Source organism: Pinus tabuliformis, chromosome 1_1 (assembly GCF_031772625.1).
Source record: "Pinus tabuliformis cultivar Carrire ecotype Pingquan chromosome 1_1, CPIR1, whole genome shotgun sequence".
NCBI lineage: Eukaryota > Viridiplantae > Streptophyta > Pinopsida > Pinales > Pinaceae > Pinus > Pinus tabuliformis.
This window is the reverse complement of record NC_142297.1, coordinates 360,265,172-360,283,276: the sequence shown is the minus strand read 5'-3', so window position 1 is coordinate 360,283,276 and position 18,105 is coordinate 360,265,172. Positions and strand designations below refer to the sequence as shown.

The window sequence follows — 18,105 nt, the reverse complement described above, 5'->3', positions numbered from 1 at the left end:
GCCAGTCAGAGTACACAGACTCTTATTCTTCCTACCAACTCTTTGACCCTCAATCTACAGTGCAAAGAGCCAACTGTGATGCTTAATCTGGACAGATTCCTCTATGGGAAGGCTTGAATCTTCAAGCTCTCTAGTGCTCGATGCTACCTGTGGTTAGCTCGACCCTCTATCTCCTCTGCTTGGCTTTACTGCTCTCTGTGTTTATTCCTCCTCTTAGGCTTCACTGTTCACTGTCTCTCTTGGTCGCTTGGACTCTTCGCTCTCAATCTCTTGATATTCGTTCAACTGTCTTTGTTCATAGCTTTAGCCATTCGATCTCCACACCTATTTGTTTCCCTCCTTCCTGTGTCGATTCTCCTCTCGCCTGTGTGCTTGGAGTTCCCTATTCGGCGTCAGCATGAATGCTCGAGAAGTAGCCACGTGTCTCCATCGGAACAACACAAGCCTGTTCTTCAATTCGTTTCTTTCTCCACCGTGGCAGTCAACGGATTCCAAATCCCCTTTAATCACGGCTTAATCCCCTATCAATTCCGCTTTGTCTATGTGACGCAATCCCAGTCATCTGATCTGGGCTCCTCCAGATCGAACGTTTTACGCACGTCGAGTGCGGTTGACTTGCTTGACCGATAACGCATGATCGCAACAATTTTTCTCTCACCTCCGCTGCCACGCGACGATTGCCAAGTGTGATCACTCCGTTTTCTCCAAAACCGCTTACCATTCAAGAGTGCCCCAATCAAACTGCCGGTTTCAAGGTTGTGGGTCCCACCTTCATACGATGGCGCTTTTTGTTTCTCTGCCCATGGTCCTCTGGCTCCAATGTGATTGAGTGCTTAAGGCTCTACCATTTCAGCCCTGTTTTACTAGCGATGCACGATTAGCGCTAAGCACTAATTGCGCATCGAAAACCAACTCCTTTTCCCATTCCAGGGCTCCCAGGAGCTACATCGAACTCCTACACAGTCTCCATGGGCCTCGGTCAGCACGCTTTGAGTGAGGTCCTCGTCGTTTCATGCCGGCTGCCATGGTCACTGGTTCAGGGTGCTTTCGATTACTGTTTTGGATTCTTCAAGGATTTGTTTCGTCCCGATACAGTCATGGTTCTATGATAGTCGTTTATGGATCCGATTTGGATCAAATGCCCAAATTAAGTCCTTGCTTTCTAAATTCCTCCGTAAAGCTTTGAACATCTTGACATCTGCCTTGACTTAAGTATTTCCAATACATTAAGGCTTTTTGCTTATAACCCAAGGGATAAAATTGTTCCTTTAATGCAGAAATATAATTGTCCCATGAGGAAAGAAGATTACCCACATTCTTAGTGCTTCGCAATTTAATCTCCCACCAGATGAGAGTAGTGCCACTCAGCCAGAGAGAGGCTAATTAGATCTTTGCCTCATCTTATTTGATCTATTGAATCCTGCAGTAGATTTCAATCTACCTAATTCAGTTATTAATATTTTCTGCATTACTTTCACTGTTATACATGGGAAGATCAAATTTGACATCTAATTTAAAGAAAGGTTTCTTAGATGCGTCCCTTGAATTGCTATGATGATGGTGATGAGGGGAATAAGAACTTTCACTCGTGGAAGGAGAAATAGGGGGTTATTCTCCACCATTTCCATGCATTGAACCTTGTTCTTCTAGCTTTCTCTCTTCTTCTTTCTCCAGCCTTGAAAGAAACTGATCAACCTTTTCTTCCATTGTATAGAAGGTTTTGCGGAAATTGTGCTCCTCTTCGAAAAGAGCATCTTCATCTTCCATGTTTCTCCTTCGATGTGCATGCCCCGCTTTGAGATCAAACGACTTTAGTTTCCCTTCGCCTCTTTGTAGCTTGTTTCTTGCTAGCATACAAACATGCAATTCACATCTACAAAGACCTGCTCTAATACCACTTGATCCAAGATATTTTGCTTAAAGATGTATTAAAGAATCACAGGGAGAAATTGCATCTTAACCATAGAACTTTAATGTACATATAAAAGAAGAGGAGAAACACATAAAATCATGAAAAGAAGACAAGAGACTTGATAACGGAGTCCATCCAATTTGGACTACGTCTTCGGGCCCTACTCGATCAATGGGGAGGCCTTCATTCATTAAGTGGCATGAGAAAGAAGAAGTACATTCAACATTTACGAAAAGGAATCTTATACCTCCAATCTAGAAAATGGTTGAAAAATGGAGAGATATGTTGCAGAAATTGGCGTCACCATTGAGTACCTGTCGCCAAAAGGTGCAAAATCGATATAAAACTTGCCCAATTCTGACATTGGACCAAAACTGACCCCTTGGAAAATGTGCTCAAGCAAGGTTCTGCCCTTTGTCATAGGCCTGCTCACGGTTTTTCCTCCTGCAAATCATCTGCCTCAAAAAATGTGTCGCTCTCTCTCTCCCCCAGCGCACTGTGCAGAAATGTTTATATATATATATATATATATATTCGGGTGGATATCCTAAGAGGAATCGGTGGCACGCTTGTTAAAAATGTAGAGTGGTTACAGAGGGGTCGGGGTATCAAATCCCGCCCCTCCCTTTTTTACCAGATAATAGTTAATTGATCATTATGGGTGACGGGTTTGTCGGTCTGGTGGCCCGCTCCCCCCATTTCCATCATGGTATATGGTGAATGATGAGTGGAGGGGCAGCGGGGTTAACAACTCGCCCCCCATATATATATTATATGTGATGTGTGGTTACCGGGGGAGGCGGGGTCATGGCCGCCCACCACCTTTTTTAATATAATTTTGTTATTGCTACCACCAATGGTAGCGGGGTTCATGGCCTGTCGCCCAATTTAGAAAGTTTCTAGAACCTTAGGGGATATTATACAAATTAATGGACCCACAATTTCGCCCAAAAAACTAGTCAGATTCTGGTGCCAGATTCTTGCCAAATTGCACCCTCCTTAAGCCTGCCACATGAGTAAGTCAACCCTGAACTTTGACTACTTCTATATTATTCATACGGTCTCAGATTGGAGTGTCGTTGGAATGAGGGCGATGAGCACTTCGATCTAATGTCAGGTTAATCAACTTTCTGCCACTTTGAAATTTGAGCCTTTTTTCATGCCACTGGTGTTTGGAGGTCCACCTGGATGATGAGATGACCAAATCTAAAATTCCATAACCAATTTTCATCTTTAACTTCCACCTGAAAGTTTACATGTGTGAAATTTGCATCTTTTCTTCCATCCTCTTGTGAGTTCATTGATAGTTGTGCTTGTGCACCTTCTTCCATCAAATTTGATCTTATCTTTAGGGGAAATATTCTATTGTTTGTCATCTAAACCTTTGCAATCATCTGTCTGCTTGGAGGCATATCCAAAATTGTGCACACATCATTTTTGAAGAATACATTGTAGCCCTTTTTCATGAGTTGTCTCATGCTTTTGAGGTTATGCTTCAGATCGAGGACAAAGTAAACATCTGAGATGTACTTCTTCTCCCCCTTCTTTGTTAGGATATTAACTCTTCATTTTCTCATGATAGAGACTTTGTTTTCGGTCCCTAATGTCACTTCAGATTCGACACTTTCATCTAGATTGGAAAACATTTCTATGTTCCTTGACATGTGATTGCTACACCCTGAATCTAGATACCATACATCACTTTGTTTTTCTTGTGCTATGTTACAAGCTAAAAACATGTTATCATTGTTTTGATTTTCTTTTGTGAAATTTACACTTGGTTTGTTACTAATGTCATATTGCTTCTTTCTGCACACATTTGCATAATGACCATACTTCTTACAGTAATGACATTGAACTTGAGATTTATCATACCTCTAACCTTGTGCTTGATTTTGGCTTGTGCCTCGACTTGAATTTTGATTGTCGCCCCTTCCGCTTGAGCTTGACGGGTTGCGTATTCCACCTCTGTGTGGGCTTCTTCCTCTTACTCTAGCATATGATCTTCGTCTGCCTCTACCTTGACCAAATAAAACTTGTGTCTTCAAGGCATGCTCCAATGAGGAGCTTGTTGCTCTATTCAGTCCATGTTCATGGGAAACCAATGATACATGAAGCTCATCCACTAAGAACTGTGAGAGATCCTTTTTTTCTTCTATTGCCACAACTATGGCATCAAACATTGCTAGAAAACTTCTCAAAACTTTCTCAACTACTCTCCTTTCTTCAAGTGTCTCGCCATGAGACTGATTTAAGTAACAAACCCAATTACATGTGTAAAAAATGAGTCTACATTCTTAGACTCTTTCATACAAAGTGTTTCAAAATCTCTTCCCAACATTTGCAGTTTTATTGTCTCGACTTTTGTCATGCCTTGGTAGGTTATCTGGAGGGTCTCCCATTCGTGCTTGGACTTCATTGATGCTGCAACCATTGGGAAAATAATTTCATGAACTACTTGGAAAATATAGAATAGGGCTTTTCAATCCTTCTTCTTGTTGTCCCTTAACAAATCTCTTTCTTCTTGAGACAAGGCATTGTATGCTGTTGCATCTGCTGGTTCTTGAAAACCATTCTCCGCCAAATTCCAAATGTCTTGAGAAGAAAACAGGGCCTTCATTGTAATAGCCCAATAATCATAATTTTTTCATTAAACTGATGTACCTGAGGATTAGTCAAGCTTGTGCTTGATGTTGCCATTTCTGAGTGAAGAAAAAAAGCTTTCCACCTACTGATAAATATGCTTACTTTTTTTTTTTTCCCTCAAAACAATTTTTAATTACTAGTAATAATACTTGTTTTTATACTAACAGATTTTAACCCGCTCTGATACCATGCTATAAAAGTTCTACAAGGCAGAGGAGAGGAGTCTCACTCAGAAATCGGTTGCGTCGGAGTCAACTTTAGTTGTAGCAAGGAAATCACAACTACACAGGGGCTTAATTAAAACAAAAAACTCATTCATGGCAAAACAAAGTAAAACAAAAAAGATTGCAGTAAATCTACTTGTGAAACATTAATACCATAACACAACTAGCCACATTTTATATTATATGTCAAAACATAAGGAAATTACATTGGCATTGGTGTGATAAATGGAGGCTGCAGCTCCAAGTGAAAAACACAAAAGACTTACTACAATTTATGCATCACTGGGGTTGTAGATTCTTTTGTAAACCTCCATCAAATTGGTTTTCACGCGCCCACCAATATTTCCTCCACCGTTTTTTCCTCACTTGCTCTCTAACTTGCCCAACTTACAAAATGACTTTTACATCCATATTCATCTCAACGTACAAATTTGAAATTAATACATGATAGAGAAAATAATTAATACGCAACATGGGTGATTTTACATAGTAATTGGTTTTTTGAACTTGCAGGTGTTGTCGACTGTGGGCAACAGTGGCAGAGTGAATGCTTGCCCATGTTTATTTACAAAAATACATTAAATTCCTTAACTTCTCTGTTGTGAAGCGGAATGGTTAGCGATGCACTTATGTTCTGACTTCAGTCTTTTCACCTGCAAACAAAATCGTAACCATAAAAAATCACAACAGCGCAGTAGTTAAATGGGAAAGCATGGTGTTTGTTAGTGTCTTTGAGGAAGTGGTTGGGATTAATATTTCCAACACGTTTAGTGCCTTGGAGAGAGGAAACAATATTTCTGGTGGGATGTCTGTGCTGCATTATGTGTTAGGTGTGAGGCCCTCCGTCGGCAGTAACAACAATGCCAACAGATCAATTCAGTCTGGCCACTCCTGAAGGTGTACAAAAGACCTCATTCTGAAAATGTTCAGAGTCGTGGAGGGGAAGGAGACTTTGTGGCCATGGATTTCTAGAGCCTTTGATATTTCTAAAAAAGGATTTATGTGACCCTGTGCTTCTTTTTTGCATTGTGATCATCCACTATATGATCTCACATCTATTTATACCATAGTTACCAAATTCCACTATACTCGTGCAAAAAATTTCGAAAATTCATTCGTTTGATTCGATTTGCGAATTAATACCACAATTCAAGTTCGGTACGGTGCAATGAATATTACGTTCATGGATTAAGAATCCACGCCCATGATGGGAATGGGAAAGTAGAGGAATTAGTGCTGAACATTGCTTCTGAGAAAAAGAAGCCATTATACTCTTACACTAGTACTAGCCCACATTTTCATAATTTCGTGAAAGGCTTGTCCAACAAACCTCTTACATGTAATTAATGATTCGTTAATGAACCAATGTTATTGTAGATTTCTAATCGAGATTCTAGCTTCCAATTTACGACTCAAAACTCCTTTCCAATTTAGGAAATGGCATAAGATTATGGTTACTAAATGATAATGTTACATGTCAGTTTATGCTATAAGAATTTTACAGTTTGTAATAAAACATGTAAAAATCTACAATAAGAAATTTATGGTAAATTTAGCAAGTTTTTAATGAAATATGTAAAAATATACAATAAGAGATTTATAGTAAATTTAGCAAGTTTTTAATGAAATATGTAAAAATATACAATAAGAGATTTATAGTAAATTTAGCAAGTTTTTAATGAAATATGTAAAAATCTATGATTTATGCCATAATTATGTGTTTATTTACTAAAGAAAAAAAACATATATGATATATATAATTTGTAAATTTGTAGATTTATTAAATTTAAACAAATATATTTTAAATACTGCATGAAATATATTAGTAAAGGGTAGAAATATTGCATGAATTATATTAGTAAATTGATTTTTTTTTTTAAAGTGGATTTTTTTTATTAAGATTTTAAGTATTAAACTATACATATTAACATTTTGTATTATTTTGAGTAATTATTAAGTATTAAATTATACAAATTAACATTTTGTATTGTACTAAATATTAGATGTTGTTATTATACCTTATAAATTATAGGTGAGTTTCGTTTGAAAAATAAATAATTAGCAATTGATTATACAAGTGTATATTTTTAAAGACTGTTTGCACACACTTAATATACGATTTTATTATGAACATAAAATACTTAATAATGTGGAATTTATGTGCTTCATTGTAATATATCATTTCTTGAAAATTCACTCTATATTAAGTATCATATTATCGTGCAAATGAGTGAATAAATCAATACAAAAATTCTTAAAACTTGCTATTTTACTTGCTTTTAGTTGCGGACATTTAATCTACCATTAGTCGTAAGGTTTTTAATTGATCGTAGCACTTTTAGACATTAAAGCTACCATTTATCATAAAGTTTTTAATTGCAAATATTTAAAAATGGTTTCTAGAAATTAGAACAATATCTTCTCACTGGATTTTACAATTATTAAACAAAATTAACATATTCTTCAATGTTAAAGAGACAAGGTATTTATATACCTTTTAAGTGAAATGGGGATTAAGATTTTATAAAAGGGGAGTTTATATATTTTTTAATATTAAAGAAAAGAGATACTTTTTAATTGAAGTAGGGATATGAACTAAAATTTATTGTTGCACGTTATGTATCTACTAGTTTACATGGCAACACATAGTTCCATCCCATACCTCGTGAATGAACGAAGGTTTCATGAAAACAAATAATGATTAGTATATTAGAAAAGGGAATGGGGTTAGTAATTTGTAATTTAAGAATGTTCCATGAAAAAAAATAATTCAGTCCTATGGTTTAGTGTATTAGAAAAGGGATTGGGGTTCGTAATATGTTGTTGGTGAGATGTGCAATTTTTTTTCTTCATCCTCTTTAATTTATAGTAACATTATTTATTAGTTAGGTGGTTTAATTTATGATAGATATGGAAGAAAATTTATTAGTTCCATTGCATCACAAATTTATTACCTTTTTGTCTGCTATGAGGGACTTTACTCAGGTGAGTGGGAAGACGAAAAAGCAGGTTTTGGGTGGTTCTATTGGACGCGTTTCAAGCATTGCGTCGGCCAAGGTCGACAAACCAGAGGCTGACAACCAGAGGCTGACATTTTGTTTCTGCCGTCAAGCTTAATCACAGTGAAAGCTAACGCTTAACAATTCACATACGAAAAAAGCCGAACGTGGGGGCAGAACCTGTGTAGAGACGAAACAAAGATATAGCTGTAATGAAAACGGGAAAATTGTTTTTGAGCGAGATGTGGTGGCCGAAGGAGTTGCGGCCGCTTAGACTGGAGGACAATAATGAAAGATCTCCTTGTGGGAGGATCCCACAACCAAAAGAGACTGATTTGTTGGGATTATTAACAATAACAGAATGTCGTATGTCTAGAGAATAAGAAATGAATTTAAAACAAACAAAGTGTTCCTGTATCATTTCTTTGTAAACAATTTTATTAAAATTATATGAAAAAGAGAACAATTATATGAAAATATGATTGAAGCTCAACGAATATCTTTCGATATATAGAGATGTTTTTCAAACAAATTTTTTGTTTTATATATTTTGGAACTAAATTTGTTAAAACTAACCATATGGCCTCTGAAATTTAATAGGGAACAATGAATTATTACTAAAAATTTGGAAAAATATTAATCTAAATTAATGATTTAATTTTTTTTATATAATTTTAATTTTATTATTTTTTTCATAATTTAATAGGAAAGTTAATAAATGATTTTCTTTTCAATATTTAATTTATTGCACTAGATATAATGCATCTTTTTCTTTTCTTTTTATTTCATTTTCTAGAGCCTAAAAATTAATAGTTTAATAGTATTTTTAAAAATCTTGTTGGTGAATTCAGTGGTTTTTCATATATGTGTTTTGTGAGTCATTATTATTAAAGTGAAAAGTTTCTATACATAAATGGATGGTTTAGCATTAAAGGTCTAAATGAAGATTTCATATTGATTTAATTTTTAATCCGTTACTTATTATTCGATATTTTAATTAATAAAAAAGAAAATAATATATTAGGATTATATCTTTAATATAGTTTAATATTATTTTTAATCTGAAAAATTTAAAGGAAAACCAAATTTGCCTTAAAATATTTGTGAAAGCGTCCTCTCTAAAATACTATATATTTTTTTTTCAAAATTTTTATCCACATTTAAATGCCAAGAAATTAATATTTTAAATAATATTGAAAAGAATATTTTTTTTGCTTTTTCTCTACCTTATATATATATATATATATATATATATTAATTTTCACTATTAATAATTTAAAAGTAAATATGATTTCAATTAAAAATAAATGATCTAATTAAAAGTTGATGAAGCGAGAAATTCTCTCTAAGACTTTGAATGTGATTTATGGACTAAGGGAACGCAAGGGGAAGGGACAAATAATATTCAAACTTAGTCGCACTCCATTGTAAAATGAAAGTGCTATTGGGCTTAGTATTAGGAGAAAAACAAGTCAAAAAATATAATACTTCAAGATGTGAAAAGAATGTCAAGTAACCTTAGTATTTTTGTGGACAAAACAGGGAGCCATTTGATGCATGTCAAGAACCACATAGTTTGAAGGAGGAGAGCATATGGATCTTCCTGGATCTAGTGTTCATGTCTTCACCAATATTTCCTCTTTTGAAAATGAATAGGGGGTGGTGGTACTGCTGGTTTTGCTCAAGGTTCTGATCAATCGATGCTTATTTTGGTCATATTAAGCACATGCGATGGCTTCCTCTAAATAGATGATAGAGAAATGAATCTGAGACACGTGTTTCATGTCTGTATGCTTCTAATATTTTTCCTATGATTCCAGGCTTCAAGCCTTAAGACTGCATTTTGATGCTAAGGCATGTAGTGGTTGGCATGCAACTTTTTGGGTGGACGATGAGTATATGTGATGGTGCGAACATATTTTCCTCTTGCTGATTAATATTGAACTCTTCTTATTGGCTGATGGTTTCCTTTTCGGCATACATACCACCTACCTTTGTGTATCTTTGTGATGGTGGTGTCAGGCATTGGGCTGGCCAATAGGATTTTCTGCGCAGACCTCGCTTCAAGTTTTTTTTGAAGGATTGTCATGATTCCCTAATTTATATGTATTGGGGTATATGTGTCTTGTTTGTTAGTTTTCAATAGAATCATACGATGTTAGAGGTTGAAATATGCCTCCTCCCTCAAGATATTCGCTTCCATTTGTTGTATCGTTGATTTCATAAACTAATATGAAGTTTTTTATTTATAAAAAGAATATATAATATAATGTGTTTTATTTATTTCTTAATTTATTTTCATAAAAAAATAACATAATCTATCTGAAAGAAATGTATAAAAATTATGGATGGTAAATAACAATCATTGATGCATTCAAATTGCCACGAGATAATCAGACTATTATTGAAAAAAATATTGATTTTGATTCCAGAATTAATATTGTAAAACAATCTATAACAAAATTAAAACTTAAAATATAAATTATAAAATCATTTAAATGTGGATGGAACTTAATACACAAATAGGGTGTGTCCTATAATAAGTTTTATGTTAAGAACTCATCAATGTTCATTGTATAGCACACTCAAACATAATACACCATATGCAAGAAAAGTAGTAATACAATTAAGTGGATTAAATGTTCATACTATTTTTAAGGCCAACAAACATTCATTTCAACTATGGATATTGAATCAAAGAAATAATATTTATCCATGACTAAGCCTCTTGAATTTATATTGGATGTTGAGAAATTCCAAATAATTATTGCGATGGAAATTTTGGGTTGCATGACTATAAAAGAATTACTTTTTAATTTGTACAAATGCTTATTTGAATTTCATATATACAATTTAAAATGTAATGTGTCTATAACCCAAGAATATTTTTCATATATTAATTTTACACCGAGAAAATAATTTTGATGGGCAATAAAAATATTTTATTCGTAAAGATGGAAAATAGGAATTTGTTTAGTTGATTTTATCTTATTTTTGGGAATGAAACACATAAAATAATGGAGAAATACTTTATTGTATATAATATATCTAATAGATGGAGGAAGAGTCTTATCCGCAAAAAAAAATAAAAATATTTTGAAATTAAGAATGCTACTACACAATCAATGTATATAATCTGTCAAAATATAAAATGTTAGGATTTAAGTGAGATGGAGCTTCATTTATGAGAGATATTTATGAAATTTATTAGCTAAATTACTTCATGAAGTCTATAATTTGTTATGCATTAGTTATGTAGCACATAGTGAGAAACTAGTTGCAATTAATGCTTTAAGTTGTTTCAAAGTTTGATTAAGTTGAAAAGCCCCAATAAAGAATATTTTTAGTTGTGAAAATCTGCAAGCAAAGTCATGGAGAGCTTAAAACTTTAATGGACATATTTCAAATTGAAAAATTGCAAGTACTTCAATTTCATCGAATTTGATGGCTTTCTAGAGGAGAGGTGATGATGAAGAGGCTTGTAATAATCATGCCATCATTATTACAATAACGTAAGCTTGATAATCAAAATATGTATGGAATGGGAACAATATTTCAAGTTTAATTTTCTATTCAGTTTTGAAAAGATGGTTTATGTGAATTAAATAATCTAATTCAACCATTTCAAGTAGTGCATATTGATATAAAATCTATTTGTATGCCACTAGACCATTTCAAGTAGTGCATATTGATATAAAATCTATTTGTATGCCACTAGATGTATGTAAGGAATGGGAACAATATTTCAAATTTTACTTGTTTTCATTTTTTTTAAAATGTTTTATGAGAATTAAGTAGTCTAAATCAACCATTTCAAGCTGTGCATATTGATATAAAATTTATTTGTATGTAATTGAATGTGGTTATTGAACTTAATAGAATATTCCAAAAAAATATTTATTAATAATTCAGGTGCTTCACATATGCATCTATTAAGATTTGAACCAATACCGAATTCACTTAGCACAAGTACTATGCACGATTGTGTTCACTTGGATAAAATATTTATTCGATTTTTATTTTTTTCTTTGTTTGAATGATAGGATTACAAATTTGTTAACATTCAAGAGATCAAAATTACTTAGTGATTGATGTTACTTATAGACAAAAATGTGAAGGTGAAATGAAAAGTTCAACTATTGATTGTTCTTGTTCTTCTTGAAAGATGATTTTCTAAGTTGAATCATTTAGAAAATGATGAAAAATCTAGACTTTCTCCAACCCATAATTGATATAGAAAAATATTAGGGTGAAATGAAAATTTTCACGATTAATTGTTCTTAATCTTCGTGCGAGCATTACTAGTTGTGAAAGAGGATTCTCTAAATTCAATAATATAAAAAATAACAATACATCTATATTTACCTATCATCAATCCACTTTAGCATATTTACCTAACAGTTTAAATTCCTATCATCAATCCACTTTAGCGTATTTACTTAACGGTTTTTTATGTGGTATGAATGAGTGGCCATATGGATTAATATTTTACGAAAAAAACCAGACGCAGCATAACGTTGAATCGCTACTTTCGTATGAAAAGCTTCTGTCACACACTGTTGGTGCCTAGATAATAAAATTGTTCCTATCATCAATTCAAGAAGTTCACACACAAAGGAGAATGCGTTCTTTATTATCATGTATAGTATACATATGCAACAACTCAGGCGTTCAACTCTCAGAGAAATTTGAAGAAGATGAAACATAGTAATGCTGTAGCCTCAAATCCTTTAATGCAAGCGCCATTTAAAACGCTGATAATACTGCTACTAGCACTGATGTACCATACCATTTCACTTCTAAAATCTTCACACTTTTAATATATTTTTTCATATATTTTATCTATTATGTTTAAAAGCTTCACACTTTTCATATATTTGATCTATTGTGCTTTTTCAGCAACAACACTGCATTTGTTTTTTCTCCTATAGTCTTCGCCCAACTCTTCAAGCTTTTCAATGAAATCATGGATATTATAACTCTTCTTACTGGCCGCTAGGATGTCGCGGGCTTTGGCCGCCTTCAATCTCAACTTCTCCCCCTCCACTCCCGCCATTGCCGGTGTTAGTGTTTTGGATATTTTTTCTCTCAGAAAAGAGCCATCCTCTCCCCTTTCGATTTCGATCCCCGCTTTCAATTCCGTAGCTATTATCCGGGCATTGAAACCCTGATCATATTGAATTGGGAGGAAGATGAGGGGTATTCCGAAGCTCAATGATTCGATGGTGGAGCTCCATCCTCCATGGCTCAGAAACCCACGGACCGACGAATGCGAGAGGATCCGTGCCTGCGGTACCCAACGGTGGACGACAAGTCCCCGGTCCTGGGTTCGACTCACGAATCCCTCGGAAAGGAATCCATGTGCATTATCTTGGCCCACATCTGAGTATCGCGGAAAACGAAGACACCAGAGGAATGGGAACCCGGTCGCCTCCAACCCTAGTGCAAACTCTTGGATTTGGTATCTAGATAAAAACACCTCGCTCCCAAATGACAGAAAAACGACCGAAGCGCGCTCTGTCGGTCCAACCATTCCAGCAAATCGGAGCCCTCGCTGCCCTCACCGCCGGGCTGGACAGCGGGACTGAGTGGGCCAACGGAAAGCACGGGAAGTCTAATGGCGTCACTTAGATAACGAATATACTTATCTTCATCTTGAAAGAAGGATTTCACGATTATCATATGTTGGTGTACATGCATTTAGACTAGCTGTGTTGGTGTACATGCACCTAGATTAACTCCAGTTAACTTATTGCTTGCATGTGGCACATGTACACATTAACATAAGATAAAGCACATTTAGCTTTAGTTAGCTTTAGTTATTGCATGTACAACTAAGCTTAACTTAGTTGCTTTTATGTATTTATTCTAAAACTAATATTGTAGAATCAATTTTTCATTCTTTTTTCAATTCTTGCTCGCTTTCTTTCTTCTCTTGCAAGCTTGTTTATTGTTTTGCAGATCTAGATCTGTGTATCTCAAAAATCTTACATGGTATCAGAGCTTGGACCCAGGTTCGATTCCCCCAAGTTGTGTTTGAGGGGGAGTGTTGGAAGAATCACTGCACCTCTATAGAATCTGTAATTTCCACCCTGGGGATCCTAGTTACTGGCTTGTAATGTTTACCAACACTTGCGGGTTTTGGTGCAACGGCAAACCTCCACATGGTAACAGAGCACAGGGATTTGTAATCAGTTCACAAGCAATTTTATTTGCAGGTTCAGAAGATTGAAGCAACAACAAAAAATGGAGTCTAAATTGGAGTTTCCACAATCGGCAATTCTCACTCCATATAATTATTTCGAATGGAAGCCAAAGATTCAACTTCATCTCAGAAGTAGAGGCTTATTTCGAATAACCATGGAAATGGATTCTGAACCAACATTGACAATGGAGAAAACAAGATATTTCAATCGCATGGACGAGGCCTTCGACATCCTATGTTTATCTATTTCTCCGGAACTGCTATTTCATGTTGAATCATGTTCAACTCCAAATGAAGTATGGAAAAAATTGGAAGGATTGTTTGGAAAACAGGATGAAATGCAAGGTCACATTCTCGAAAATGAGTTAAACTCATTAGATCCGAGAAACTTTGAGAACATTCAAGATTTTTTCACGAGGTATAAAGCCTTGTGGTTCAGCTGAAAGGATGCGGGATTGACAAATCCAAGCAAGAAAATCAGTTGATTCTTTCCATTTTATCAAAACTTGGTCCAGAGTATGCAGTATTCGTCTCTACATTCCACACAGTCAGATCTGCAACTGGTGCAGCTTGGAAGATGCCCTCACTGGATTCTTTTATTCAGTCTTTGATGCATGAGCAAGATAAGCTCGTCAAAATGGGCACACTTAAAAATTCCAAAGCGCATGCACTTACTGTGCATGCCAAAGGAAAGGCAAATTCCAAAGACCATTAGAAAGGAAAAGGGAAGAAAGATCCTGATCCAAGAAAGGGAGGACATCCCAAACCCCCTGATGGATAATCTGGCTCAAAGGAAAGGAAAGGAACGAAAGGGCAATCAATGTGAAATTATTGCCACCATGGTTTTCATCCTGAATCTGCATGCATGAAGAAGACTATAGATCTTATGGCGCAGAAACTCCAGCAACACAATCTTGGAGACCACATTCCTGAGAATGCTAAGAAGAATTCTGGAGAAAAAGCACAAGATCCAAGAGGTAACGGGCATGCTTTAATTGCTCTTCATTCTGCACAACAAGAATGGATCATCGATTCAGGAGCTTCACATCATATGGCTTCTTCAAAGGAATCCTTTTCTTCTCTACATGCATACTCAGGTCCTCCCATTCTCATGGGGGATAATTCTGCAGTTTCAGCAACTGGACAAGGAAGAGTGCAATTCGAAGATGGAAGTTTTGAAAATGTCTTGCATATTCCAAGGCTTTCTGTGAATCTTCTCTCAATGTATCAGGTGACACACACAGGCAGCGGAAGGAAAGTGGAATTTACCCCAGATTCCGTGAGCATTTATGACATGCAAACCAATTTGAAGATTGCATCTGGCAAGGTAAATGATCAATCTCGTCTGTATACATTTTTTGATTTTGTTCCTCAATCAGATATTATTTTGCTACTTATGCCTACAAATGAAGAAAGTAGGATTTGGCACGAGAGATTTGGGCACTTGAATTTCAGATATATGCAACAGCTTAGTAAGCAAGGGATGGTCACAGGATTGCCAACCATTGAATTTTCAGATGGTGTTTGTAATGGATGTGCTCTTGGAAAGCATCCACAAGAAAAATTCGAGAAGGGGCATGCATGGAGAGCCTCGCCACCTTTGGAACTTGTACACAATGATCTCATGGGTCCATTCTGGTGCTTTCAATGAGCAAAGCAAGATATGTGTTGTCATTTATAGATGATTACACGAGATTCACTTGGGTTTACTTCTTGAAACTCAAGTCTGAAGTTTTTCAACATCTAAAGATTTTCAAAGCGCATGCGGAAAATTAGTCTGGAAAACGCATCAAAATACTCCACACAGATAATGGGACGGAATATGTCAACAAAGATATCAAGAATGTTTGTGATGAAGCAGGCATACAGTTGCAGCATACAGTTCCTTACACTCCACAACAAAATGGCGTGGCTGAAAGGAAAAATCGATCTTTGAAAGAGATGGCTAATTGCATGTTGCATGCAAGATCTCTGCCGTCCAAATTGTGGGTTGAAGCTATTAATTGTGCCTCATACATCCAGAATAGATCTCCTCATAAATCTGTTACTGGAAAAACACCTTTTGAGGCTTGGACTGGCATGCAACCTGAAGTTAGTCATTTCCGCATTTTTGGATCTTGAGCATGGGCCCGCATTCCTCCAGAGAAGAGAAAGGCTTTGGAGCCTCAAAGCAAAGCATGCATGTTTGTTGGATATTCTCATGAAGTCAAAGGGTACAGATTGCTTGATATCCACACTGAAGAGCTCTTTATTGAAAGGAGTGTAAAGTTTGACGAAGATATTTCGCATGCACCAGTAGATGAACTTGTTACCAAATTTTCATCACCACTCATTGATGAGTATGCAGATGAAACTTCAGACCAGCATTCCGATGAAGATGAGTCTTTTCCTGTGACCCCTGTTAGACCACCAGTTGTTGAACATCGAGATCATACTTCTGCATGTAGTTCAGAATATTCTCGAGATCTTACACCGCCACGCATCTGTCAAGGCATCTAGCCATCCGATACACCGGACTGATATATCCAGGAATTCCCCTGTACAGAATTAACAAATCCCGCGCTTCGTACGGCCTCAACGTGATCACCAAAGAAGGGAACCCCGGGGGTAGAGCAGCCAACTCCTCCGCGGTAATTTCCTGGTTCTTCAATTTACAAGGGTGGAATGCATGACAACTGAATGCAGTGGAAAGGACTGAGAAAAAAATGACTGGGATGTGCATCTCCACAGCAGCATTCCGCGTCCAATACTGTTGGTGGTCCTGGACGAGATAATCCGGCGAGAGCTGTCTGAGAAGGATGTGGAATGGCTTCTCCATTCCGTCCAGTGCCTTGGATAGCGGAAACAACATTTCAGGTGGGATGTCTGTGCTGCATTCCGCGCCGAGTGTGGGTCCCTCCATGGGCGGTAACGGCAGTGGCAACAGATCGAATCGGCCCGCCCATTGCTGAAGGTGTAAGGAAGCCATGATTCTGGAAATGTTGAGAGGCGTGGAGAAGAAGGAGATTTTGTGGCCATGGATTGCTAGAGCCTTTGAGAGCTCTAAGAAAGGATTTATGTGACCCTGCGCCAACCATGGAAACATCAGAAAGTGTATCTTCCTTTTGCCATTGCGATTGTCCATCATATGATCGCGCACCTCTTTATGCAGATTGATGGTATGAAAAAGATGCATTCTATGGCTCGGCCATCATGGACTATATAAAGAATAACGGGCAGTGTACCAACTACCATTCATTAGAAATATTGTGTCCACTATTTGCATGGTCGTTTTGACCATTATATGAAACTTTACTTCAAACATTTACAAAATATCAACGCTGCAGTAAGGTTATACATATGGAAGCAAATTTACTTGTGCCATTGCATCCGAAATACTGTTACCAAATTTTCATGGACCTTTTGACCATTATATGAGACTTTATTTCAAATATGTAAAAAATATCCACCCTGCAGACTATGTTATAGAATTGATTCACACTTTTCAAGAGTAAAATGCAAGTATGTGAAATAATAATGACTACGTTTTTAATCCATTAACACTTCTCAATAGTAGAATGCAAGTACTTGAAATAATTGTGTATTGAAATTGAAAGTTAACTTGCACTTCTGGTTTTAAAATAGATCTTGTAAAATTTGTAACACCAACTAAAATGATCACATATCTATTTATTCTAATACATTTCTTATATTATAAGACTAACACGTAAAGATCTATACACATCTTTTACTTCCTAATAAATAAACGAAAAAAAGTGATTAAATTAATATATATAAACAAATATAATACAATTATAAATCCTAAGAAAGAGAGAGATAATTTATACTTCTAGTACAATAAGAATGACCCTAAGTTAAATTTGAGCCATATGATTACAATCTCTTATATCTCTAGTAGGAAAAGTTTCTTTTAATCTTAATGATAGGAAATACGTGAATGTTTAATGAAGAAGACCAATTACATAAAGTACAAAGATAATCTCTATAAATATACAAATAAATAATATTTTTTGAAATATCTATGGTATCATACATATCAAGGATGATAAAAATGTATTTTATTTTTTTGAAACAAGAAACAACTCATTTAAATAGAGGCAAAGAAAGTAACTCCCAAGA

General features: G+C 35.6%; 1 protein-coding gene across 1 annotated transcript; it reads right to left on the bottom strand.

Moving 5' to 3' along the window:
• Window positions 1-16,453: 16,453 nt before the first annotated feature.
• Window positions 16,454-16,954, bottom strand: LOC149213082 (anthocyanidin-3-O-glucoside rhamnosyltransferase-like). The gene has a single exon (XM_089388914.1). The coding sequence runs from the start codon at window positions 16,952-16,954 to the stop codon at window positions 16,454-16,456; it is 501 nt and encodes a 166-aa protein (XP_089245040.1).
• Window positions 16,955-18,105: the final 1,151 nt, after the last annotated feature.

Bases quoted from the DNA above. Each gene is read 5' to 3' on its own strand.
- LOC149213082 (XM_089388914.1), bottom strand. From the start codon at position 16,954: ATGGCTTCCTTACACCTTCAGCAATGGGCGGGCCGATTCGATCTGTTG.